Consider the following 26,159-nt stretch of genomic DNA (forward strand, 5'->3'; position numbering starts at 1 on the left):
AGCCACGCTCCCGAATAATGGCTTCAAGACAAATTCAAGGAAACAAAGTTTATTAACAGTTCTGCAGAGCTGGGCCCCTTCAGAGAAGAGAACCCTGAACCTTACAGGGCAGCAGGTTTTATCCTTCTTCCTTACCACCCCTCCTCCCTGACTCAGGAGGTACACAGTGTTTTCCCATTCCATATTTGGAGTTGTTTTTTTACACGTTTCTGTAAAACAATAGTCCATATCTCAGGACTTCAATGATTCCACAAACAGTTAATTTTGTCAAGGCTTCTGCATTCATAATTAGATCACACTTGTTTACAGACTTTAACCCAGACATAATTAAATCACAGTTGTCCCTAGACATAATTAAATCACATTTGTCCTTTGACTTTAATCCGGACCTGTCAGAAACGCACATCTTAATTTTGAATCTTACAGTTATTCTTCGAAGTTATCGCCACCAGCACCCACAAAGCATCCACTTTTATATCCATTTCTTATCAATTCAAATGTTGCATTCCTGTGTCATTGGCCGCAGGTCATGCGTCTGGCCTTTAACACCTGGTCATTGGCTCTGGTCCAAAGCAGCATCCATCTATTGTCCTCTTCCCATCAAGGGACAGTTGCTGACTCATGGCTCTTTGTTCTCAGTCAGCAATGAGCTCGAATCACCTCAGGCATTCACAATCCTGCATGTTATAGCCAACCAAAGAACATCTCACAAATAACTCCTTATTTGGAAATGACCTCCACTCCAGCAGATTACCTGAAGAGTCTTTGTGTCTTTAAAACACTAATCAAGCCCAGCATGTCAAGCTCGCAAAATGGAGAATAGAGTGTCTTCACAAAATGGCAGCCTCGATCCCCCAAGCACACGGCAAGAACAAAGACCGCTTCCGCTGTCCTTGATTCATTTGAATTCACTGATTTGAAGATTGTCATTCTTTCTGACCAACACTTTGACTCTACATTCCTTGGCTACTTTATTAGATACACCTGTATACCTGCTCGTAAATACAAATAACTAATCTGCCAATCATGTGGCAGCAACTCAGTACATAAATGCACACAGACATGATCAAGACATTCAGTTGTTCAGACCAAACATCAGAATAGGGAAGAAATGTGATCTCAGTGACTTTGACCATGGAATGAGTAATTGTTGATGCCAGATGGGATGGTTTGAGCATTTTTGAAACTGCTGGGATTTTCAAGCACAAGTCTCCAGATTTGACACAGAATGGTGCGGTAAACAAAAGGCATCCAGTGAGCAACAGTTCTGTGGGCGAAAACACCCTGTTAATGAGAGAGGTCAGCGGTGTGTGGCCAGGGTGGTACAAGATGATAGGGAGGCAACAGTAACTCTAATAGCCATGTGTTACAGCAGTGGTGTGCAGAAGAGCATCTCTGAACACACAACACGTTAAACCTAGTCAGGAAAGTACACTGAGTGTACTTTCAATCCTGTTGTTTTCATAATCAAGAAACTGATAATTTTCTAGTAGTCTGTGTGGCTGATGCATTGATGTTTGCCTTTACTAAAAACTATTACTGAAAATAAATTGGAATAATTTTGATAGAAATTTGAAATGGACAGACCCAGCGAGGCCTCTCAAACTGCAATGAAGCAAGGATTGTCAGTTTCAGTTAGTTCCTTTGACTACACTACAGAGCAGGACCCTGGAGAGCATTCTGACTGGTAACATCATTGTCTGGTATGCAGCGGCCACTGCACAGGATTGGGGGAAAAAGCTGCAGAAAGTTGTAAACTCAGGCAGGACCATCGTGGGCACTTACCACGCCAGCAGCCAGGACATTTTCAAAAGGCGATGCCTCAAAAATGCAGCATCCGTCATTAAGGACCCCAGTTACCCAGGACATGCCCTCTTCTCATTGCTACCGTCAGGGAAGAGGTACAGAAGCCTGAAGACACACTTAACATTTTTGAAACCGCTTCTTCCCCTTCCACCATCAGATGTCAGAGTGGGCAATTAATCAACCTATGAACACTATCTCACTATTGTTTGCTCTCTTTTTGCCCAAATTTAAATTAAAATATTTCTTGTAATTTACAGTTTTTAATGTATTGCACTGTACTGCAGCTGAAAAAAAAATTAAACTTCATTTCATATGCCAGTGATACTCTGTTTCTGAGATGTCCTTTATTCAACAGTTGTTGCCTTAGCTCTATAGGCCTGTCCTTAGTTCTTGCTTATGTCTCTCACTTTGAAAAGAAAAATTCTCCATGTTGTTGCTGAATGTTAGATGATGCCATGATTTGTTGTCAGGTTTTTAACTAGTTTGTTCTTTAACTTCTGTTTGTGTTTTTAACAAGGGTCTCAGATCAAATGCCTTGCTGCCATTTGAGGACACGCATGAACCCACCAGCTTTCGAGCTCGTAGCACAAGCTTAAATGAAAGACCTTTCAAAAGGTAGGCCAATCTCTAGAGCAGGGAGAATACATCTAATGCAATTTCTTACCCAGGAAGAAGCTCTCATTTAAACCATATCACAAACTTGAGTTTTAATTTGTCTTTCTTGTTTTTCATATTTCTGGTGGAGCGTACAATGGGGAACTTAAAATAACTAAAATTTTGATCTGATGTTTAGGAAGCTGATAATTTTCTATTAGGCTCTTTAGTAAATCAAGACTATTAATTTTTTCTTTAAATTTTTTTACCTTTAAGAACTTATTTACATTTTAAACACATGGAGATTCTAATTCAAATTGGCCCAGGTGGTATTGGAGAATTGAGAGCACTCTGTTCTGCTGCTGCTGTTTTGTTTGTACAAGGCAGGTGGCAGATGCAGAGTCAAATTGCCCTTTGCAAAGACCCCATAATATATTTTGGAAGAGCACCTGCTACACTAACAGGTGTTGGCTTTTCTTTCCCTGGCAGACACAATCTTTATGAAGGTGGGTGTTTGGGGGAGGGGGCCTTCATGCTAGCATATTTTTGCACAGTTGGTACCCTGAGCTGCAGTGTTGAACATGATTGGTGGAACTTGGATGTCTTGTAGCAGGGAGAATGAAGGGTCTTAAATATTTTAATTCAAACCATAGTGGCCTATATTCATTACACTTTGTTCCCAAACAAAATGTGTCTTGGCTACAAAATAACAGGGAAAGCATACCAGTGGGAAGTGGAAAAAGAGAACAGGCAGCATAATAGGCTCATTTTCTGACTTGTGTTCATTTCGAGTTGGCTTCTGAAAAACAGAAAGCACCTTTAAATGCCTGCTGATTTTTCCTGATTTGTATTCTTCCATCTCCCCATCCTACTTTGATGTCAGTGTTTATGCATTTTCCCTCAAATTGAAATTTGTGTGCTTTTCCTTTATTTCCTAGCTTGGTATAAATTGTATAGCTGCACTGTACATGTTTGTTTTTTTTGTGCTCAAGCGTGCAGAAATTTAAGGTTGGAATATGGGCATCTAAAATCTTTAATAAAAATAACTTATAGCATTAATCCAGATTTGCATTGGCACTGGATTATTTACTGGTGATCAGATCATGATATATTGTGATATTGAATTACTATCAATACCAATTTCTCATCTGTCACCTCATGCAGTGCCAGTGAATCTGATTGTATGAGATTAAGAATACTTAATGCATAAGTAGAAGTCTGCCTTATTTTTCTAATTGATGCACAGGGAAGTTAGCTTGTATACAATAGTATAAAGTGATTCCTTGCAATTTGAGGAACCCCTGTTTTGGTGATACTATCATGCCTTAACACTGAGGTGAGGGGCCTTTACAAATTTCTACAGATGTACCCTGGAGAGCATTCTAACTAGCTGCATCATAGCCTGGCATGGGAGGGGGGCCTCCGCACAGAACTGAGGTAAGCTACAGAGAGTTGTAAAATTAGTCCACTCCATCTTGAGCATTAGCCTCTGTAGTATCTGAGACATCTTCAAAGTGCTGAGCCTCAAAAAGGCGGCATCCACCATTAAGGACCCCCAGGATATGTTCTCTCCTCATTGTTATCATGAGGAAAGAGGTACAAGAGCCTGAAGGCGCACACTCAATGATTCAAGGACAACTTTCTCCCCTTTGCCATCCAATTTCTGAATGGGCATTGAACCCATGAGCACTACTTCACTACTTTTTTATTTCTGTTTTTGCACTACTTATTTAATATATATATATATTTACATCTTTACTGTAATTCAGTTTTTCTCTATATTATCATGTATTGCATTGTATTGCTACTGCATAACAACAAATTTCACAACGTATGCTGGTGATATTAAACCTGATTCTGAGCTACAATATTGGACATGTGTGGAACAATTGTGCAGTGTTACCCTTTAGAGCAGGGGTCCCCAAACTTTTTTATGCCATGGACCAATGCCATTAACCAAGGGGTCTGTGGATCCCATGTTGGGAACCCCTGGTTTAGAGGGATTTAGAATGCAAAAGAACAAAAATAATTCAGACTTTTAAAAAGAAATACGAGATTCTGTAGATGCAAGAAATCTTCAGCAACACACAAAATATGGGGATCTCGGCAAGTCAGGGAGCATCTACGGAGGGGAATAATGTGTCAAAGTTTCAGGCTGAGATCCTGTATTAGGACCAGAAGGGAAGAGGGCAGAAGCCAGAATGAGAAGCTATAGGAGAGGGGAAGGAGTACAAATTGGCAGGTGATAGGTCAGACCATGTGAGAGGGAAGGTGGGTGGGTGGAGGGCGGATGAAATATGAAGCTGAGAGGTGATGTGTGGAAGAAATAAAAGGCTGAAGGATGAGAAATGTAGAGGAGAGCATGGATGAAAGGGAAGGAGGAGGGCAAGAGGAAGGTGATGGGCAGGTGAGGAGAAGAGAAGGACTGCGAGGAGAACAAGAAAGAAGAATGGAAAAGGAGAGAACGTAGATGGGAAAACAATTACCAGATGTTGGAGAAATTGATGTTCATGCTCTCAGGTTGGAGGCATCCTGGAAAGAATATGTGGTGTTGCTTCTCCAACCTGAGTTTGTCCTCATCTTGGTAGTAGAGGAAGCCATGGACAGAATGGATTAATACTGACTATTTCATATTGTTTCCAAAATAAAACACCCCATTCATTAATACAGAAATCTCTCTCATCTCTCCATAAGCATTTCAAGTAAAACAGTGCTGAGCTAGCAACTGGGGCCATTTAAAGTGAGAAGGTTTACAGATTACATCAAATCATCAGTATTAAAGAATCATTTGGAAGGAGGCCATTGGGTTTATTGTCTGTTATCCAATGATTGTCACTGCTCTGCTTTTTACATGCAGTCAACCACATTTACCCTTGTTAAACTTTTACCCAGTTCTCTGGTGAAAGTTAACATACGAGGAGTATTTGATGGCTTTGGGCCTGTATTTGCTGGAGTTTAGATTTCTTTCTTGCCCCATTTTCCCTATTCCCAGTATGAGAAGTGACCTTTATAAAGGCATATAAAATAGTGAGGGGTATAGATAGTGAATGAACATGGATGTTTTTCCTTGGGAAAGGGAGACAAAATCTGGGGGAGGGGGTGGCCTAGTTTTAAGGCAAGAAGGGAACGTTTTGAAAGGTACCCGAGGAGCATCTTCGTGCAGAGTGTGCTGCCTGCATGGAACACAGTGACAGCTAAAATAGTTGAGGTGGGTTCACTCGGTTCACAAATTCAAAGGGCATTTGGGTAGGTATATGAATAAAGAAGTTCAGAGGTTTATGGGCCAGATGTGAACAAATGGGACTAGCTTGGGTGGAAAACTTGGTTGCAAGAATGAATTTAGCTGAAAGGCCTGTTTACTTTCTGAATTACTCTGATTCCATGATTTCCATGATAAATTTTTTAATATATTTGATCTGTTTTAACGTTTACTAAAGTAGAGGAGGTGTTTTCATACACAATGTGTTAAGGTATGATGGCTTAAACCAGGGTTCTGTAAACTGCGGGGAGTAATCACTTTCACTGATTTGTTAAAATAAATAACTGGTAGCTTTAAATGACTATATAAGGCCAATTATTAAAATTAAAGATCAAGACTGACTTGTACTAATTATATTTAGTGTACTATTTATACAAAGATTAATTTGTATTTGTGGCTGTAAACTGCTGCTGAGAATTATCAGCTAATCCTGAAATAGCTTGCAATCGTACTTCAGTAATTTGTTAAAATTGGAAATGTCATTCCAACCTTAATTTTATGTGTTGCTTTTTCTGCCAATTGTCAGTAAATGTAGCAGGAGTTTTAGAAGTTTAAGTTCTGTAGCATATACGCTGTTTGATCTAATTTTGCTATTTTATCATCTTCCAGATTTTGTTTAATGCTTTAAGTTTTGTTTTTTTTCCCCCTCCTCCCCCTTCCTTTTATTCTTCTATGATGGCGTGTGTTTCCTTCACTTCCCTGGGAAACCTTCCCAACCCCCTCCCGCCCCGTGACCTGCCCATCAACTCCTTTCCCATCTGCGGTGTCTTTGGGCTGTTTGCTGATAGCTTGCGAGCCTCAAAGTCCCTAAAGCCAGGCTTCACTAGTTCCCAAATTAAAGATATGAGAGACCTGTCGGCAGTCGCGGCCTTCCGGTCCCGCAGCATCAGTGTTTCAGAACATGCCATCCAAAGGTAGAGGAATCACAGGAGCCTGTGCTCCACATGGTTTCATTTTGGGGTTTCTGCATGCTGGGACACTTGCATGTCATAGTTTTTGGATAGGTTTTGAAAAGTACTATTTACTATTTTGATAGGGAACTAATATTTAATTCCAGAATTTAAATAGATTGGTCAGTGGTTGTCAATCAAGACTTCTGCTTTCTATTGTCAGTCTAATTGTGTATCCTCTTCGTGAAATTTTTTTTATTCCTGATATATGTTGATTGACCAAAAAAGTTCTGTGGTATTAAGGAGAGTTGGAAAAGTAGCTAATCATGTTAGTATCAAGCTTGTATCATCATAGTATCAAGCATCCTCCCTTGGGCCAGAGAGTGAATAAGCTATAATGCTTCACAAACAGGAAAAAAAACCTGCAGATGCTGGAAATCCGAAGTAATTCACGCAAAATGCTGGAAGAACTCAGCAGGTCAGGTAGCATCTCCTTTCTCAGGGCCACCTTGCTCTGACATCTCCCCTTCCTCTCCAGTCTTGAAGAAGGGTTGTGGCCCAAAACATTGACTATTTGCTTTTCTGCAGAGATGCTGCCTGGCCTACTGAGTTCCTCCAGCATTTTGTGTGTGAAGCTATAATGCCTGCTTGCCTATTCAGCAAGCTTTCTTCAGTCATTTTGTCTGAGATGTATTTTAAAAAGATGAGCTGCAAACTTGAAAAACATGCTCTAAATACCCACAAAACAAGGCAGCATCTGTAGAGAGATTTGGTTAAGATGACCATCAGAGCTTGTCAGCTGTTTATTCCCCCCCCCCCCCCCCACCAATCCCTTCTCCACCTTTGTGCACCATTACCCATTTAGGGGTTTACAAGGCATTTACAGGGGTTAACAAAAATAATACACTCTTGAGGCTTCTTCCCACCTCAATGTAACTTGTTCAGTTATCTCAACACCCAATCAGTGCATCTCCCCCATTCTTTTTATCCAATGGAGCACATAAGAGTCCAGAATGTAAAGAACTTTGCTAAAATCTCATTTGGTGATGGCATTTCAAACCACTAGTAGATATAATTACGGGGGATTTTATACTTTGAAAGGATTTTCCCTTTCTTCTATCCCTTTACCCAAGTAAATATGCCCAGTTATCAATTTCTTTAGCTTTTTGGTGGTAGTACAGTTAAGCTTGAGTATTGAATCTACATACAGTAGTTCCAGTTACCATTACATAAAATCTGTAATGTCTAAAAGTTACTTCCTGTCCCATCCCACCAATATTTTTTATTTTTATACAATGCAGAACAGGCCCTTCCAAGCCCAGTGAGCCACACTGCCCAGCAACCCATCTGTTCAACCCCACTCTAATCTCAGGACAATTTGCAATGACCAATTAACTTAGTAACTTTGGACTGTGGGAGGAAACCGGAGAACTGGAGAAAATCCATAGGGTCACAGGGAAGACGTACAAATTCCCTAGAGACAGCACCAGAATTGAACTCCAAGCCCCGACGCCCCAAGGTATATTAGCGTTGTACTAACTGCAATGCTATGTTGCGCCACATAGCATTCTGGTAGTACATACAAGTTGTACTTCACTTATCACAATTCAGTGAGAAGTTCCTCATTGTTAGCCTAAACCCATGAAATTGTGCTGGCTGCCAGTTATACCATAAAACCTTATGACATTGGAGTAGAATTAGGCCAGTCGGATGAAGTCTGCTCCACCATTCCGTCATGTCTGACTTATTATCTCTCCACCCCATTTTATTGCTTTCTCCCTGTAGCCTTTGACACTGTTACTAATCCAGAAACTATCAGCCTCTGCTTTAAATATATCCAATGACTTGGCCTCCACAGATGTCTGTGGCAATGAGTTCATCAGATTTTAGCCACCTTCTGGCTAAAGAACCTGCCACCTGAGTGTTCAGATTCACTGAAGCCAATGAACAAGTTCATCAGAGGACCAGCTACATTTGCACATATTTGCCACTGCAGATTAATAACCAATTTCTCTTCCAGTGATTTGCTTTAAGGCAAGATTACAAACTTAATCCTGCCTTTGCTTTCATTTCTTCCCTGAGCTTGCTACTTCCTCACTAATTTAATTAACTATCTGTGGTTTCTAAATGTTTTATGAAACGGGTTGAATTAAACACATTACTTTTATTACAGTGATAAAATAAAATAGGTTTATACTGACTATTTCTGAGATCAATTTTTATTCACGAAAGGTTGTTTCCATAAAAACTAAAACGTAAGAGCAGAATTGGGCCATTCAGCCCATTGAGTTTGCTGTGCCATTCCCCAATGAACTTACAGCAAAGAGAACCCTTCAGCCTATGAACCACATCCTTGTTAGACTAGATCACTAGTTTTCTTTACTCAGACAATCCTCAAGCAACTGAGCACTAGATTAAACTCTTTTAATATTTTTATTTACTGACAGTCACTCTTGTTAATGTTTAGAGCTCAAACAAGACAAACCGGAGTATTTCCAAATGTCCTGCTTCTTTCTGCCTGATCAAAGACAGCAATGGCAAGACACACCATAGAGGCAGACTGGCAATCGTGACATGAGGCAGATATCCTGGATGAAAGGGGTGGTTGTACTATATTTTTAATGCAATTTATAATTTGTTTTTATAATAAAATAAAAGAATATACTTTTTATACATGCAGTTAGGTGAACTAAATGAAGGCTGTCTGTACCGTGGTCCACTGTCCCCTTCTATCAGATGCCACCTTCTTCAGGCCTTCTCATTTCCACTTATTACTCCATGCCTTTTACAGCATTTCCACTCTCCTTTTCTGCCTTCTCCCTATAATCTTTCATATACTGAATAAGACCATACGACATATAAGGGATTGGACACGCTAGAGGCAGGAAACATGTTCTCGATGTTGGGGGAGCCCAGAACCAGAGGGCACAGTTTAAGAATAAGGGGTAAGCTATTTTGAACAGAGTTGAGGAAAAACTTCACCCAGAGAGTTGTGGATCTATGGAATGCTCTGCCTCAGAAGGCAGTGGAGGCCAGTTCTCTGGATGTTTTCAAGAAAGAGTTGGATAGAGCTCTTAGACAGCAGAGTCAAGGGATATGGGGAGAAGGCAGGAACGGGGTACTGATTGTGGATGATCAGCCATGATCACATTGAATGGTGGTGCTGGCTCGAAGGGCCGAACAGCCTACTCCTGCACCTATTGTTTATTGACAGAATTGGCACAGAATTAGGCTTATTTATTTTTGTAATTTTTGGAAGATTGCTCATAACTTACTTGTAACTTAAAGATGCCCAAAGTATTTGTTCAGTGTTCAAATATGACTGAGTTCTGAACTTTCCATTGCTTCATAGTCGGTCATAGAACACTGCAGCACAGGAACAGCCCATTTAGTCAATGCCAAGCTATTAATCTGCCTAGTTCTATCGACCGGTACCCGGAACACAGCCCTCCATACCCCTCCCATCCATGTACCTATCCAAATTTCTCTTAAATGTTAATCTATTCTGCATCCCTTACTTCCGCTGGCAGCTCGTTCCACATCTCATGGCCCTCTGAAAAGGTCCCTCTGCATGCTCCCCTTAAATATTTCACTTTCCACCCTTAACCCAGGACACTTAGACTTGCCACATAAGGATCCTGTTCCTTGATTTTTGAAGGCATTTGGAAGTGTGTAACTGGCAGTAAGCTTATGATTTGGCACACTGTTGATCTAATGACAGCATTTTTTGGCTTGGACGTACTGCAGTTTTGTGGAAGAGGAGATACTCCCTTGGGTTGGTTCTGCTGTTCAGTGAGATCATGATTGAACTTCCACCATTTTCCCGCCTCAACTCCACATTCTTTGCTTCAATTGGGTTCCAAAAATCAATCAATCTGTGACTAAGTTCTTTGATTGCTCACAGCCTTCTGTGATTACCAAAGCTTCAGTCTTAGTGAAAATGTTGCTTCATTCCTGCCCTAAGTGTCTAGTCTGTTGTAGAATGGTGATGGTGCAACTTCAGTACATTCAGAGCTCCTGATGTGGTTTCCATAACATCAGTGAGATCAAATGCAGACTGGGTGACTGGTTTGCAAAGCACCTGCACTACATCTGTAATGGCTATTCTGAGATCGCAGATGCATGCTCTCTCGTCCTGTTTCCATCCTGACCTGTCTATCTTTGGTCTTCTCCACTATCAGGTTGAGGCACAAAGTAAACTAGAAGAATATTCGCCCTGAGTAGTGTACAATCTAATGATACTAGTATTTAATTTTACTTTTTCAGGGGACAATTACCTCGAGTATTTTTTTTTCATTCCTGCACCTGTCCTCGCTTTTTCTCTGTCCCAAGTTTACCCCTCCCCTCTTTCGTGGTCCCTTTAGCAATGATCCACAAACTTCACCCACTATATTCCCTCCTCCATCTGATTCAATTGGCCCTTCATATTTCCCTGAATGGATTCCTTCCATACATATTAGATTACAGCACTTGTAGCCTTTGTGTCGCAGCAGTTGTCTTCACTTTGAGCTTTCCCCCCACCACCTGGCTTCATCTGCCTCTATTTCCTTACCTGATTCCTCCTATCGCCCATCTGTCTTTCTCCCATTTTTCACCCCTCCCCTATCTGGCAATGCCTTCCCATCATCCTTCACCCCTCCTCAGTCCACCTGTCATATACTAGCCCATGTCTCTTTGTCCTCCCCCGTCCACTCTCAGTACTAATGCAATATCTTGACTTGAGACATTAACAATTCCTTCCTCCCCACACCCTAAACACCTCCCCTCCCACCCCAAATGATGCTAGGTCCACATATAGTGTTTTGCGGACAGTTTCTTTCCCCCTGCAATCAGATTTTTCAACAGTCCGTGAATATTGCCTTGCTCTTCCTCTTTAGCTCTATTTATTTTTTTATTTTAATTTATAGTAATTTTTTGTCTTGTAATGAACTACAGCCATAAAAAACAATTTACAGGACATATGTGAGTGATCAACATGATTCTGATATTCTTCTAAGTTGTTATTCCTCCAAATATTAAGAACCCTCCTGATAAAAGCTCTTTACAATCGTTTGTTATGTGTTGTGTTGAATGATGTGGGTAATCATGGTCTTTCCATGATATTTCTTGGCAAATTTTCCTACAGAAATGGTCTGCATTGCCTTCTGGGCAGTGACTTTACAAGACAGATGACCCCAGCCAATATCAATACTCTTCAGAGATTGTCTGCCTGGCGTCAGTGGTTGCATAGCCAGAACTTAAGATGTGCACCAGCTGCTCTTACGACCATCCACCACCTGACCCTAGCTTCACGTGACCCTGATCCGTGGGGATGAGGGCAGTTAAGCAGGTGCTACACCTTGCCCAAGGGTGACCTGCAGTCTAGCAGAGTGAAGGAGTGCCTTATCCCTCTTTTGGTAGAGACATACCTCCACCCTGCCATCCATTTTATGATACACCAGTGAATCTAGAGTTGGCTTTAAGTCAGAACTGATCTGATTTAAAATGTCAGCTATTGTAACTCACCTTTATCTACCTGCTGGACATGAAACATGTGGCCTTCCATGCCTGGCTTCAGCTCCTGCCAGGTTGGTGGGCAAGATGTCATGTTCAAAATAAATTTTGATATGCCTTTTTTTGTCTCCCCTCCCCCCAAGGAAATTTTACATTGCATGTTACGGGGGTTTAGAATATAGAACCATAATGGTCAGATTACTGGGCAAGCAGCCAGCAATTTGTGCCATTGCTCAGAAGTAACATAGAAACATAGAAAACCTACAGCGCAATACAGGCCCTTCAGCCCACAATGCTGTGCCGAACATGTACTTTAGAAATTACCTAGAGTCCTCTATTTTTCTGAGCTCCATGCACCTATTCAAGAGTCTCTTAAAAGACCCTATTGTATCTGCCTCCACCACCGTCGCCGGCAGCCCTTTCCACACACTCGGTACTCTCTACATTTTTTTTTAAAAAGAAACAAACGCAAACTTTACCCCTGCCATCTCCTCTGTACCTACTTCCAAGCATCTTAAAATTGTGCCCTCTCATGTTAGCCATTTCAGCCCTGGGAAAAAGCCTCTTGACTATATCCACAAGATCAATGCCTCTCATCATCTTATACACCTCTATCAGGTCACCTCTCATCCTCCGCTCCAAGGATAAAAGACCAAGTTCACTCAACCTATTCTCTTAAGGCATACTCCCCAATCCAGGCAATTTCTTAACCACAGAGTCAACCTGTACAGCAGCTTTGAGTGTCCTATGGACTTGGATGCCAAGATCCCTCTGATTATCCACACTGCCAAGAGTCTTACCGTTAATACTATATTCTGCCATCATATTTGACCTTCCAAAATGAACCACCTCGCACTTATCTTGGTTGAACTCCATCTGCCACTTCTCAGCCCAGTTTTGCATCCTATCGATGTCCCGCTATAATCTCTGACAGCCCTCCACGCTATCCACAACACCCCAACCTTTGTGTCAATTTACTAACCCATCTCTCCACTTTCTCATCCAGGTCACTTATAAAAATCACGAAGAGAAGGGATCCCAGAACAGTTCCCTGAGGCACACCACTGGTCACCGACCCATCTACAACTACTCTTTGCCTTCTGTGGGCAAGCCAATTCTGGATCCACAAAGCAAGGTCCTCTTGGATCCCATGTTGCCTCACTTTCTCAATAAGCCTTGCATGGGGTACCTTATCAAATGCCTTGCTTAAATCCATATACACTACATCTACTGCTCTACCTTCATCAAAGTGTTTAGTCACATCCTCAGGCGCATATTCACATTCAATCACATTAGTCACATTCAATCAGGCTCATAAGGCACGACCTGCCTTTGACAAAGCCATGCTGACTATTCCTAATCATATTATGCCTCCCCCAAATGTTCATAAATCCTGCCTCTCAGGATCTTCTCCATCAGCTAATTGATGGAGAAGTAAGACTGAATTATAAGATCATGAGACATGAGCAGTATTAGGCCATTTGGCCCATCAAGTCGTCTTTGCAATTCAGTCATGGCTTATTTATTATCTCTCTCAACCCTATTCTCCTGCCTTTCCCTGTTACCTTTAATGGACTTACTAATCAAAAAACCTATCAGCCTCCACTTTAAATATACCCAAAGACTTGGCCTCCACAGCTGAATGTGGCAATGAACTCCACAGATTCACCACTCTTTGGCTAAAGAAATTCCTTCTCATCTTTGTTCTAAAGGGACGTCCTTTTATTCTGAAGCTGTGCCCTCTCTCTGGTCCTAGACTCTCCCACTATAGGAAATAACCTCTCCACATTAACTCTATCCAGGCCTTTCAATGAGATTTCAGTGAGATCTCCCCTCAAGAACGGCACAAAATATTCCAGGTGATGTCTCACCAACATCCTACACACCTGGAAATAATTTGGAAAATGTGTAGCTCAGATTGTCGATAGTTGAGTTGTTCTCCAATTTTGACAATCTACCTGCAAACGTTAAAACATCGCAGTGATGATGTCTCCTCATATGGTGGTGAGATGTTTGCAAGTAAATTGCCAAGATTGGAGAACATCTCAATCCAACCGTCCTACACACCTGTTTTGCTCTTCAGAATAAGACCATAAGACATGAGAGCAGAATTGGGCCATTCAGCCCATCGAGTCTCTTATGGCTGATTTAATATACCTCTCAACCCCATTCTCCTATCTTGTCTCCATAACCTTTGATGCGCATACTGATCAAAAACCTATCAACTTCCACTTTAAATATAACTGATGACTTGGATTCCATCGTCGTCTGTGGCAGTGAATTCCAAAGATTCCCTATCCTTTGGCTAAAGAAATTCCTCCATCTCTGTTCTAAAGGGGCATCTTTGTATTCTGAGGTTCTGCCAACTGGTCCTAGCCTTTAACACCAATGGAGCAATGGAATTATAATGGGAAAGGGTGGAAATTTAAAATGAAAAGCACTGGAAGTTGGGAGTAGTTGTAGGCCTCAGCCCTTTAGGGGTCAATATGACCATGAGTGATCTATACTGACCGTGACTCCTGTTCTATGCCAGTCCCTATAATCAGTTTGTTAGTCTTTCAAATTTTTTTTATCTACTCCATCTTCAGTACATCTAATGAACTGACCTCAGCCTCTGGATGTAGGGAATTAGTGATGTTACTATAGTTTGTTAGAAAAAATTTTAATGCAACTTATTTTTAAATGGCTCGTCCTTTATTTTGAAACTGTGTTCCCTATGTGGTTTTCCCACTTGTTTCAAATTCTTACCATCTACCTTAGCCTGCTTAGAATCTTGTATTAGACGTAGGAACAGAATTAGGCCATTTGGATAATTGTGTCTGCTCCGCCATTCCATCATGGCTGATTTATTAACCTTCCCCCCCCCCCCCCCCCACCCCTAAGGAATAAAGTCACATTTAATTCCTCAAGGCACTAAGAAATACAAACCCAGGCTACCTAACCTCGCTCTTTATTAGTACCCTCTCATCCCAGGAATTAACTTGGTGAATCACCTTTTGAAATGTCTCCAATCCTACCATCTATTTTTTTGAGGTAAAGAGACCAAGACTGCACAGTACCAGTTGTGGCTTGGCTAATGCCTAACCAACTCTAACAAAACTTCCATTATGTTAAATTCCCAATCCTTTGCAATCAAACCCAGTGTACAGTTTGCCTCCTGAACTTAAAACATACTTAGTTGGTAGTCTTTTTTTCAAAGACGCTAGGTGGTCTCAATAAACATGACTGAAGCTACTGCATTGTTGTTAAAACCCAACTGAGTTGCTAATCAAGTTTATTGTCATTCAACCATGCACATGTATACAGCTAAACAAAACCATGTTCCTCAGGGACCAAGGTGCAAAGCACAGTAAATCATGTACAGAACATAAATTGACAGTAACACAATAATAGTAACTAATATCCTTCAGGAAAGGAAATTTACCAGTCTCAGCTGACCTGGAATACATTGCTTTCAGAACACAGCAGAACGGTTGAAGGGTGATTTGGAATGAACATAAATAGTGACATTTCCATTAATGTCCATGCAGTGAAAGCAAATTGTTAACTTGAGCTGGAATCTGGATTTTGATTTTCCACAGGAGAAGCAGATATAGTGACACTTAGACTTCCTGTTTGTCTTTCAGTCTCTTAAAATCGTGCCACAAAACCTTGGAAAATGGAATAAAATATGAGTAAATATTGGCTATTATTGCACCTCTTAAGGGACAACCACTGACCAGAGGGTTGAAAACAGTCGAATCCTGACATTTCAAAGTTATTTCTTACTCTGGAAAATGAATGCTTTTTAAAAAAAAACTGAATTACTGTGTCTTGTTCCTTTGAGTTGAGATTATGCTGTACTTGTAAATTTGCTTTGCTCTATAATTAACCCTGCGTGATAATGCTGCAGGTTAGATTTAAACTTAAGCTTTCAAGCATAGCATTTGTTCAGCTAGTTACAATAATTGGAAAATTCACAATTTTCAGTCATAAGAAATGACCAAAATGCATTGATTTTTGCATCTTGTCATTTATAACAATTTATCTTAGTGGTATACATACAATTAATATTTTCCTGAGCTAGACTTGGTATGGCTTATCACTGCTTGGGAGTACTTTTTGGAAGTTTGGGATGTGGCAATTTGTTTCTTGTAACCCTATCCTAAGTTGATCAATAAAAGGACAAAGTTTTTGTAATACAATACCGGTAATAGTTTTCTAACAAGCACAAGGGCACATTCTGAATGCATGCTTGAAGCCGCGCGACGAAGCAATTGCTATTGAAGATGAAAGTAATCTGTGATGCGGATTTGTTATTGCATTGTTCGGGGTTTTGACTCGTAACTTCTCATTCTAATAGAATGCAAACCTCTATTACGAGTTCTAGCTTGGGATCAGCAGATGAGAGTTCACTTGCAGAAGCAGAAGACAGTCTAAAGACCGTCCATCTTGAACTTACTGAAACATGCTTGGATATGATGGCTCGATATGTGTTTTCTAACTTCTCCGCTCTGCCCAAGAGGTTTGTATTCAGCATTTGGTCTCTTGAGCCATTCTGAAATGACTTTAAACCGAAAGAGTATACCGAATACCACAGAAAATGGCCATATGGTTTGTGCTGGTAATCTGTGACACATTAACCACGTTATCAGTTGCTTTCAGAACCACCTTGTCTTACTGTTTCTCTTGTATGCTTATGCACTGCTCCTTAAATGTATCCAAACTATTTGCCATGATTGCTGTGCTTAGTGAGTCCCACAGTCCAATAACTCCCTGGGTGATGATGTTTGAATTCCTGGCCTCATTTACAAGGAGCTATCTAGGGGTGGCATGGTAGTGTCATGGATGGCACAATCACTTTACAGTGCCAGCATCAGGGTTCCATTCTTGCCGTGTCTGTAAAGAGTTTGAAGGTTCTTCCCCGTGACCATGTGTGTTTCCTCCCACGTTCCATTTATAGTATTCTTGCATTTTATCGTTTACCTGCATCTTTCTTCCTCTGTAGTTGTTGCACTTTATTTTGCATTGTTATTGTTTTAGTTTGTTCTTCATTACACTGTATGTTTAAATTAATCTCTAATGAACAGTGTGTAAGACGAGCTTTTCACTCCCCTCTCACCCTTGCTCTTCTCCCCTTCTCTCTTATTCCATTCCCTGTTTTGGTTCCCCTGTCACTCCTTCCTTTCACCTGCCCATCACCTCCCTCTGGTGTCCCTCCTTCTCCCTTTTCTCCCAGGTCTCCCACGATCCACTCTCCTCTCTGATCAGAGTCCTTTTTCAGCCCTTTACGGCTCTACCTCCCCCCTCACCTGGTCTCACCTATCACCTGCCAGTTTGTAATGCTTTCCTCCCCACCACCTTTTTCTGGCTTTTATTTCCTTCATTTCCAGTCCTGATGAAGGATCTTGCGCCAAAATGTAAAACCGTTTATTTCCCTCTGTAGATTCTGCCTGACCTGTTGAGTTCCTCCATCATTTTGTGTTTGTTACTCAATCTTTTCACTGTATCTTAGTACATGTGACAGTTCCAGTTCATCAAAGTGTTGTGCTGTACCCAGATCACTGTTCTGAAATCTAAATAATGATTTTAATTTAATATGTGACTCATTGTTATGATTTCCTGTGCTTCCTTTTGCTCATTTTCACGAGGTTTTCTTTGCTTTGTGTTTCTTTAAGGTCCCCTGTTGCAGAGTTTCTCCTTGGTGCAGGAAGGAGTAACACATGGCTAGTTGGGAACAAGCTAGTCACAGTGACCACCAGCAGTGGTGCGGGGACGAGAACACTAATGGGTCTTGATTCTTTGGACCAGAAGAGCAATGAAGAGGCTTCCAGGTATAGTACAGTCTGCTCTGTGGCGATTGCAGCCTTGGTAGAAAACAAAATATTGGTGTGTCATTGGCTTTATTTATTGGATGGCACAGAAGGGAATTAGTTAATGTAGCTCTTCAAAATACTAGCAATCTAGGTTCAATCCCTATTGCTGTCTCTGTCCTCTTCGTGGTCATGTATGTTTCCTCTGGGTGCTCAGGTTTTCTTGCACGTTTTAAAGATGTATGGGTTAGGGCAGGAGTTCCTGACCTTTTTTTATGCCATGGACCAATACCATTAAGCAAGAGGTCTGTGGACCTCAGGTAGGGAATCCCTGAGTTAGTTTTATTGAGCTGTGAGCGTGCAATGTTGGTACTGAAACATGTGGGCTACCCAAGGCGAATAGCTGGAGTTATTCAAACTGTATTGGTTGTTGATGGAAAATAACACTTTTCAATGTGCATGTGACTAAAATGCTAATCTCTTAAATTTACCACAGAAATAAAAATGTAATGGTGCAGATTATTTTATCATGATTATCAGCTAGCTGTGTAGTTGGAGATTAGAATATTTGTACAAATTAGATTTACTGTTTTGACTTCAAGGGCGGATTCATCTCTGCAAGTGAAGACCACCCAAGAAGCACCTGCCAAGCTGGAATCTCAAACCAGTCAGCAGATTGGAAAGGCAGCTCGCCTGCGAGTGAGATCCATATCAGGTGAAGGTTGCTTCTGGCGAATCTTTATTTTTTTAAAAAAACTGTGGCCAAACTGGTTTAAATATCATGTCTCTTGCTGGAGTTATTGCTTTTATAAATCGTATGAAATACTTTTTTTTAATATATCATAGAACACAGAACATAGAATCATACAGCACAGGAACAAGCCCTTTGGCCTGCAGTGTTGTGCTGAGCCAATTAAATCAATAATCAAAAAGCTAACTAAACTAATCTCTTCTACATACACAATGTCCATATCTCTCAATTTTCCTCATTAATGTGCCTACCTAGACATCTCAAAATTACATTGATTGCATATGATGGTTTGTACATAATAGGGTAAATACTATTGATGTCTCCTTGATCAGTGAGCATTATTGTCGCATAATAAGATACAGTGGGAAGTTTTTTTTTAATGCCTTCCAAATCATCAGTATACAAGTATAAAAGGAAAAACCTAGTACATAATGTTGTGGTTGGAGGATGTGCAGTGCAGGTAGACAAAGTTCAAGTGTTACGATGAGATAGATTAACAGATCATCCTTATTGAATAAGAAGTCCATTTGAGAATTGCACAATAGTGAGTGAGAAGCTGTATTTGAATCTAGTAGTATGTGCTCTCAATATTTCTCTTTTGAGTGAGGTTATCATCCTGTAAATTCTTAGAGGTGCACATGGATGATAGAAAAATGGAAGGCTATTTAGGAATGGTGGCTGGTGGGATGGGAATATGTCTTCACCACAGGGTTGGGCACTCCTTCCCTCTGCTCGCCTGCAGGTTACCCTTGGGTGAGGTGTAGCATCTGCCTAGCTCTCTTTCTCCACCCGACCCCCCCCCCCCCCACCAGCACTCCTGGATTAGGGATGCGTGAAGCGATGAGAGCAGATGGTGGATGACAATATCATGGGTGGGGTCACCCATCTTGTAAAGACACTGCCCAGAAGAAGGCAATGGCAAGCCACTTCTGTAGAAAAATTTGCCAAGAACAATCATTGTCATGGAAAGACCATGATTGCCCACGTCATACGACATGATACATAATGGTGATGTAGGAGGAAAGTGTTAGATCTTGGATTAGGCTTAAGGGTCGGTACTACTTTTGTGGGCCGAAGGATCTGTACTGTGCTGTAGTGCTCTACGTTCATCATAGTCTGGGCTGTGTTTACAGAACAAGACCAAGTATATTGAACCAATAAGGAATTAACCCCTCCCCCCCCCCCCCCCCCCACAGTCATAGGATGGAAGGAAAAACAGTCGACATTTCAGGCTGTGACCCTTTACTTTTTACTTAAGTATTTTTAAAGTATTATCTTGACATTCAGGTTATCATATTCCAGTAGTTCTACCTATTGGCCATATCCATTTAAAATTCTTATTCCTCTGATAATTGTCATAACTAATAACTTGTGGCTTTCTGGGATAATACATTCAGATTTCTTCAAACTTTGGATTTTATTTTAGTCATTTTATTTTGATGTTTTAACATTTTGACCCCTTGATCTGAATTCATGTAATGAAAAGATGGCCCAGTGTTAATTGATGACAGGCTGGTGCCATTTGTTCAAAGTAAATTTGTTATCAAGTACATGTATGTCACCATTTACAACCCTGAGATTCATTTTCTTGCGGGCATACTCAAGAAATCCATAGTAGAATAATAACTACAATAGAATCAATGAAAGACCATTTATCATTTGTTCAACCAATGTGCAAAAGACGACAAACTGTGCAAATACAAAAAGAAAGACATAATAAATATCTAGGACACAAGCTGAAGAGTCCTTGAAAGTGAGTCCATAGGTTGTGGGAACATTTCAATGATGAGGAAAGTGATGTTGAGTTAAGTTATCCCCTTTGGTTCAAGAGCCTGATGATTGAGAGGTAATAGCTGTTCCTGAACTTGGAGGTGTGAATCCTGAAGCTCCTGTATCTCCTTTCTGATGGCAGCAACAAAAGGAGAACATGATTTGAGTGGTGGGGATCCCTGATATGGATGCTGCTTTCCTGTGACAATGCTTCATGTAGATCTGCTCCATCCTGTGAATGAGACCATGCATGACGTTCACCTTAACTAGATGAGTCCTTCTTAGTTTCATAAACCATTAAATCTTTGCCCAACAATAGCCTATTGCAGTTGAGTTAAGCTGATGATGAAGCTGACGGTTTGGCGATTGTATTGGGATGTGGGTTTGGGAAAAGCAAAGTACAGAGGAGGATGGAGGAATGTATTTACAGATACCACACATCTGCTACTTAGTGGCATTGATGTTTTCAGAATGCTTCAATATCTGAAAAATTTTAATATGCAATTTCTGGCTAATTCACTGAGTTGGAAGTTTTTAGAATGTTTTCCCCCTTCTTCACTTAGAAGTGACATCTGGTGTGGATTTACATGTTGTCAACTTCTCTGCAGTGTTCCATCAGCAGGCTTCATAAATCAAATATGGCATGTTGGGGTGCTTCCAGCTTTCTCCATTCCACTGGAAGTTTCAGTCAAATTTATTCAATAGATAGATGGAACATGCTGCTATTCCATGGAACAGTTAAGTCAGATTAGAGCATTGCAAGACTGGAATAATAAACTTTGTGCAGCACTTGATTTAGTTAATTGTACCTATGTTGTTGGAATTAACACACAATGCCTATTGACTAACTTTGAATAAACCAAATTGTATCTGTTTCAGTAGTTCCATTTAGAATCGGAGAAATGTATGCAATATACATCCTGAAATTCTTGTTCTTTGCAGACATCCACAAAAACAGAAGTTGCCCAAAGAGTGAGTGATAGTTGAAATGTTAGAACCTCAAAGTCCCCCTACTCCCCCCTCCCCCTCCTATGCACAAGCAGTAGCAAATCACTGACCTTCTCCCCCCACCTCACCCCCACCCATTTCTGCAAAATAGCATCAACACGCTCTACCCACCAAACATGCAATAGCAAGGCCCCCAATAAAGATCATAATCTACAGTACAGCAAAAACCAGACTATGTAACAGTTTCCTCCCCCAAGCTATCAGACTCCTCAATACCCAGAGTCTAGACTGACACCAATGTATTGCCCTCTACTGTGCCTATTGTCTTGTTTATTATTTATTGTAATACCTGCACTGCTTTGTGCACTTTATGCAGTCCTGGGTAGGTCTGTAGTCAAGTGTAGTTTTTTTCTGTGTTGTTTTCACGTAGTTCAGTGTAGTTTTTGTACTGTTTCATGTAGCACCATGGTCCTGAAAAACGTCGTCTTGTTTTTACTATGTACTGTACCAGCAGATATGGTTGAAATGACAATAAAAAGTGACTTTACTTGACTAATTGTTCACCCAACAATTCAATGTATCACAGGCGTGATCTCTGTCTATTTTACAGCGAGAGGGGAGACATAACAAAACAACCGACTGATCTACGGTGTTAAATCTTGCACAGTTTCCCCTCTCCTCCTCCTTCCCACCCCACCCACCAAAGTTCTCCAACTGGAGAATCGACAACAAACTCCCCCCCCCCCCCCCCATCCCCCCCAAACGAGAGAGATTTGATAGGCTGGGTACACAAGAGACTGCTTATGCTGGAATCTGGAGCAACAATCCTGAAAGTGGAGGAGTGGTCACAGTTCAAAGTAAACTTATTAAGTACATAGATGTTACCATATACTACCCTGAGATTCATTTTCTTGCCAGCATTCACAGTAGATAGAAGAAAAAGAAATACAATAGAGTTCATGGAAAACCTACACAACTAATCAACATGCAAAAGAACTTTGAGTCAAGCGGCATCTGCAAATGAAGATGGACAATGATGTTTGGAGTTGTTTTCTCTAGAGCGAAGGAGGTTGAGGAGGGAGCTTAGAGGTTTATAAAATTAGAAAGAGCAAGATAATGTGGTGGTCTCAGCCTTTTTCCCAGGGCAAGAAGTTGAAAACTAGAGGGCATATGTTTAAGGTGAGATGGGAAAGGTTTAAAGGGAACCTGTGAGTCACTGAGGGCAGTTGAATGGCAGAGGAAGTGATAGAGGCTGGTACAGTTACAATGTTTAAGCCATTTGTACATGGATAGAAAAAGGTTCAGAGAGATGTGAGCCAATTCTGTCTGGAATTCGGAAGAACGAGAGGAGATCTTATTGAAACATAACATTATGAAAGGGATAGAGGCAGGAAAGTTGTTTGCTCTGGTAGATGAGACTAGAACTAGGGGACATAGCCTCAAGATTCAGGGAAGTAAATTCAGGATGGAGATGAGGAAGAACTGCTTTTCCCAGAGAGTGGTGGATCTGTGGAATTTTCTGCCTAATGAAGCAGTGGAGGCCAGCTCAGTAAATATATTTAAGACAAGGTTGGATAGATTTTTGCACAGTAGGGGAATTGAAAGTTATAGGGAAAAGGCAGATAGGTTGAGATGTCCATAGCCAGATCAGCCATGATCTTACTGAATGGCGGAGCAGGCTCGGCGGGCCATATGGTCTACTCCTGCTCCTACTTCTTATGTCATTATGTTCTTAAATGCGGGCAAAAAGGGACTAGTTTAGGAATCCACATTTTCAACGTGCGGCAGTTGGGTTGAAGTGCCTGTTTCACTGCTATGTGCCTGTGACTATGACTTATTCAATTATTTTAAGTTATTTACAATACTTGGAATTTAATTAGCTGATGGAACATATTTGTAAAACTAGTACCAGACTTGTATATTTGATTATCTGATGCACAGTTTAGCAGTATGTTGCTTTTGCTATTGTTCTACAGAATGTTTTTGTTCTAAACTAGCCTTTTCTATTTCTCAAGGTGGTCATGCTCTTCATAGTGAATCAGTTCAGAATTTAAGTCCCTTGGTATCACCCTCGGACAGCGAGGTCAGTGTTCCCTCTGCGACTGCAGCTCAGAAAGGATTGGAAAACCGCAAAACATTGCATCAGGATGCACCCCCATCTCGTGAACAGCTGCCCTCCCAGAAGGAAAGAGCCAATCTGGCTGAATATGCATCTGTGCTGACTCAAGGATGGGCTGAAATATACATCCGTCGACCCTCAGGTACGATCTTTTTATGGAGCTCTCATCAAGGTTTTAAGGTTGACTGTGGATCTAATTAACCTATATTAGTTACAAATTGAATAAAAGTTACAAAGACACCAATGAGGTTCCACAAGACTGATCACTATTCAAGAAAGGAAATAAGCTAAACTGGTATTTCATGTCAATGGCAGGGAAGCTAATGGAATGGATTCTTGGTGATAGGAGTTATGAGCATTTGGAAAAACCATGGTCTAATTATGGATGGTCAGCATGATTTTATGTGGGGCAAGTCGTGTCTTATTAACTGGATTGAGTTTTGAGGATGTGATGGAGCTGACTGACAAAGGCAGAGCTGTGGATGCTGTATGTGGGTAACGTGGCTGCTTGGATTCAGAGTTGGCTGTGAACAGTTAATGGTTGTTGGGGACTTGTTCAGATTAGAGCTCCATAACCAGTGGTGTTCTGTTGTTTGTAATTTATATAAACGACCTGGATTAAAATGTCAATGGGTGGGTTAGATTGGTAGTGTTGTGGATAGTGTAAAAGATGTCCAAAAGTTCATTGGCTATGTGCTAGGTCAAATTACGTGGGCCATCATAATCTTTCCATGACCATGATTGTCCTTGGCAAACTTTTCTACAGAAGTGAATTCCATTGCCTTCCGGTCTTTACAAGTTTGGTGACCCCAGCCATTATCAATACACTTCAAAGATTGTCTGCCTGGCGCCAGTGGTCGCATAACCAGGACTTGTGATACGCTCCAACTGCTCATACAACCATCTACCACTGCTCCCATGGCTTCAGGTGACCCTGATCAGGGGGCTAAGAAGGTGCTACACCTTGCCCGAGGGTGACCTGCAGCTAGCAGAGGGAAGGAGCACCCTGTACCTCCTTTGGTAGATGCATATCTCTTCCCTGTCCAAGGATACGCAGTTGTAGATGTGGGCAGAGAAATGGCAGATGGAGCTTAATCTGGCCAACTGATCTGGTATACTTTTAGAAATAAAATATAAATGGGCAGTGCTCTGTTGGCAAAGGCCATAACAGTGTTGATGTGCAGAGAGATCTTGGGGTTCAGGTCTATAGCTCCCTGAAAGTGACCGCACAACTTGATCAGGAAGCAGATGGCATTCTTGCCTTTATTAGTTGAAACGCAGGGTGCAGTATTGTATTAATTTCAATTTGCCCCATTATCTCAGAATCAGGTTTATTGTCACTGACATCAGTCGTGAAAGTTGTGGCAGCAGTACAATGCAGGCGTAAAAAGCAGAAGTAACAAAAGTGTGAGTGGAAAAGAGGAATAGTGAGGTAGTGTTTGAGTTAGTGAACTGTTCAGAAACCTGATGGATGGGAAGATGCTGTTATTAAAATACCGAGTGCGCATCTTCAGGCCCTGTACCTTCTCTCTTCCAATGAGAAGAGGGGATGTCGTGAGTGGTGAGAGTCCTTAATGTTGGATGCTGCCATCTAGAGATGTATTATAACTATCTGATATCTTGGTCTGAAACATTGACTCCCTGAGCTGCTGAATTCTTCCATGATCTTGTGTATATTGCTCAAGAGTTCCAGAATGTAGAATTTCTTTTGTCTGTGTTCCATTGTATCATACCTTTTTCAGTTTTAATAGTACTTCTTTGGTACCTTGTAGGTAATGCAAGCTGGCTTCTGTGTCTGGAGAATCCACCAAGTCCGTTTTCCTCTGAGATAAACAACATTCCCTTGCAGGAGTTGTCCACAATGCTGATGGCGGTGGAGAGAGTGATCGATCCATACCAGCAAGTACCCAGTCGATCAGAATCCATGCCGTGCCACAGCCTCACATCAAAACCACCTTTGCTTCAGCGTTTCAACACAGGTTAGTAAGTCTCACTTCTTTTTCCAAGCACGATGCCTTACTCCTGAAATTCAGCTGGGGGCCCAGGCAGCATCTCTAGTAAAGGAAGCTATCCATGATCCAGGTCACTTATGTTCCCTACGAATTAATGCTCAAAGTAAATTTGTTATCAAAGTACATACGTATATGTCGCCATATACAATCCTGAGGTGAGTTTTCTTGGGAGTATACTCAGTAAATCCAATAACCATAATAGAATCAATGAAAGACTGCACCCAACATGGCAGACAACCATTGTGCAAAAGACGACAAACTGCAAATATATATGTATTAAAAAAAATAACTAAGCAATGAATATCGAGAACATGAGAGTAGGCCTCATAGATTGTGGAAGCAGTTCAGTGTTGGAGTGAGTGTAGTTATCCCCTCTAGTTCAAGAGCCTGATGGTTGAGGGGTAATAACTGTTCATGAACCTGGGAGTGTGGGTCTTGAGGCTCCTGTACCATCTTCCTGATGGCAGCAGTAAGAAGAGAGTATGACCTAGGTGGCAGGGATCTCTGAGAATTGATGCTGCTTTCCTGCAATAATGCTCTGTGTAGATTGTCTTTTAGGGTACTGAGAAAGTTGGGAAGATGAGAATGAGTGAGTCGGCAGGTCTTTAATAGATAGAAGAGATTATATAATTGAAGGAGTAAAGGATCATGGTCAAAGCAAGTGGTAATGGGGAAATTTAAATTTATTTAATGAATATTATTGAAAATAACAAACTAGACCTGAA

The 26,159-nt window shown here is 41.1% G+C and overlaps 1 protein-coding gene across 5 annotated transcripts in view; it reads left to right on the plus strand.

Moving 5' to 3' along the window:
* tsc2 (TSC complex subunit 2) overlaps positions 1–26,159 on the plus strand; it is a 128,029-nt gene that overhangs the window by 66,667 nt on the left and 35,203 nt on the right. For 3 of the 5 annotated variants that reach the window (XM_073060205.1, XM_073060207.1, XM_073060210.1), the window contains exons 25-31: positions 2,324–2,421; positions 6,448–6,573; positions 16,385–16,546; positions 17,700–17,855; positions 18,437–18,549; positions 23,319–23,564; positions 25,195–25,401. In XM_073060205.1, the coding sequence (XP_072916306.1) occupies positions 2,324–2,421; positions 6,448–6,573; positions 16,385–16,546; positions 17,700–17,855; positions 18,437–18,549; positions 23,319–23,564; positions 25,195–25,401 (1,108 nt within the window). The remainder of the gene's footprint in view (positions 1–2,323; positions 2,422–6,447; positions 6,574–16,384; positions 16,547–17,699; positions 17,856–18,436; positions 18,550–23,318; positions 23,565–25,194; positions 25,402–26,159) is intronic. The other 2 variants (XM_073060206.1, XM_073060208.1) reach the window with 2 other exon arrangements.

Source organism: Hemitrygon akajei, chromosome 11 (genome assembly GCF_048418815.1).
Source record: "Hemitrygon akajei chromosome 11, sHemAka1.3, whole genome shotgun sequence".
Classification (NCBI taxonomy): domain Eukaryota; kingdom Metazoa; phylum Chordata; class Chondrichthyes; order Myliobatiformes; family Dasyatidae; genus Hemitrygon; species Hemitrygon akajei.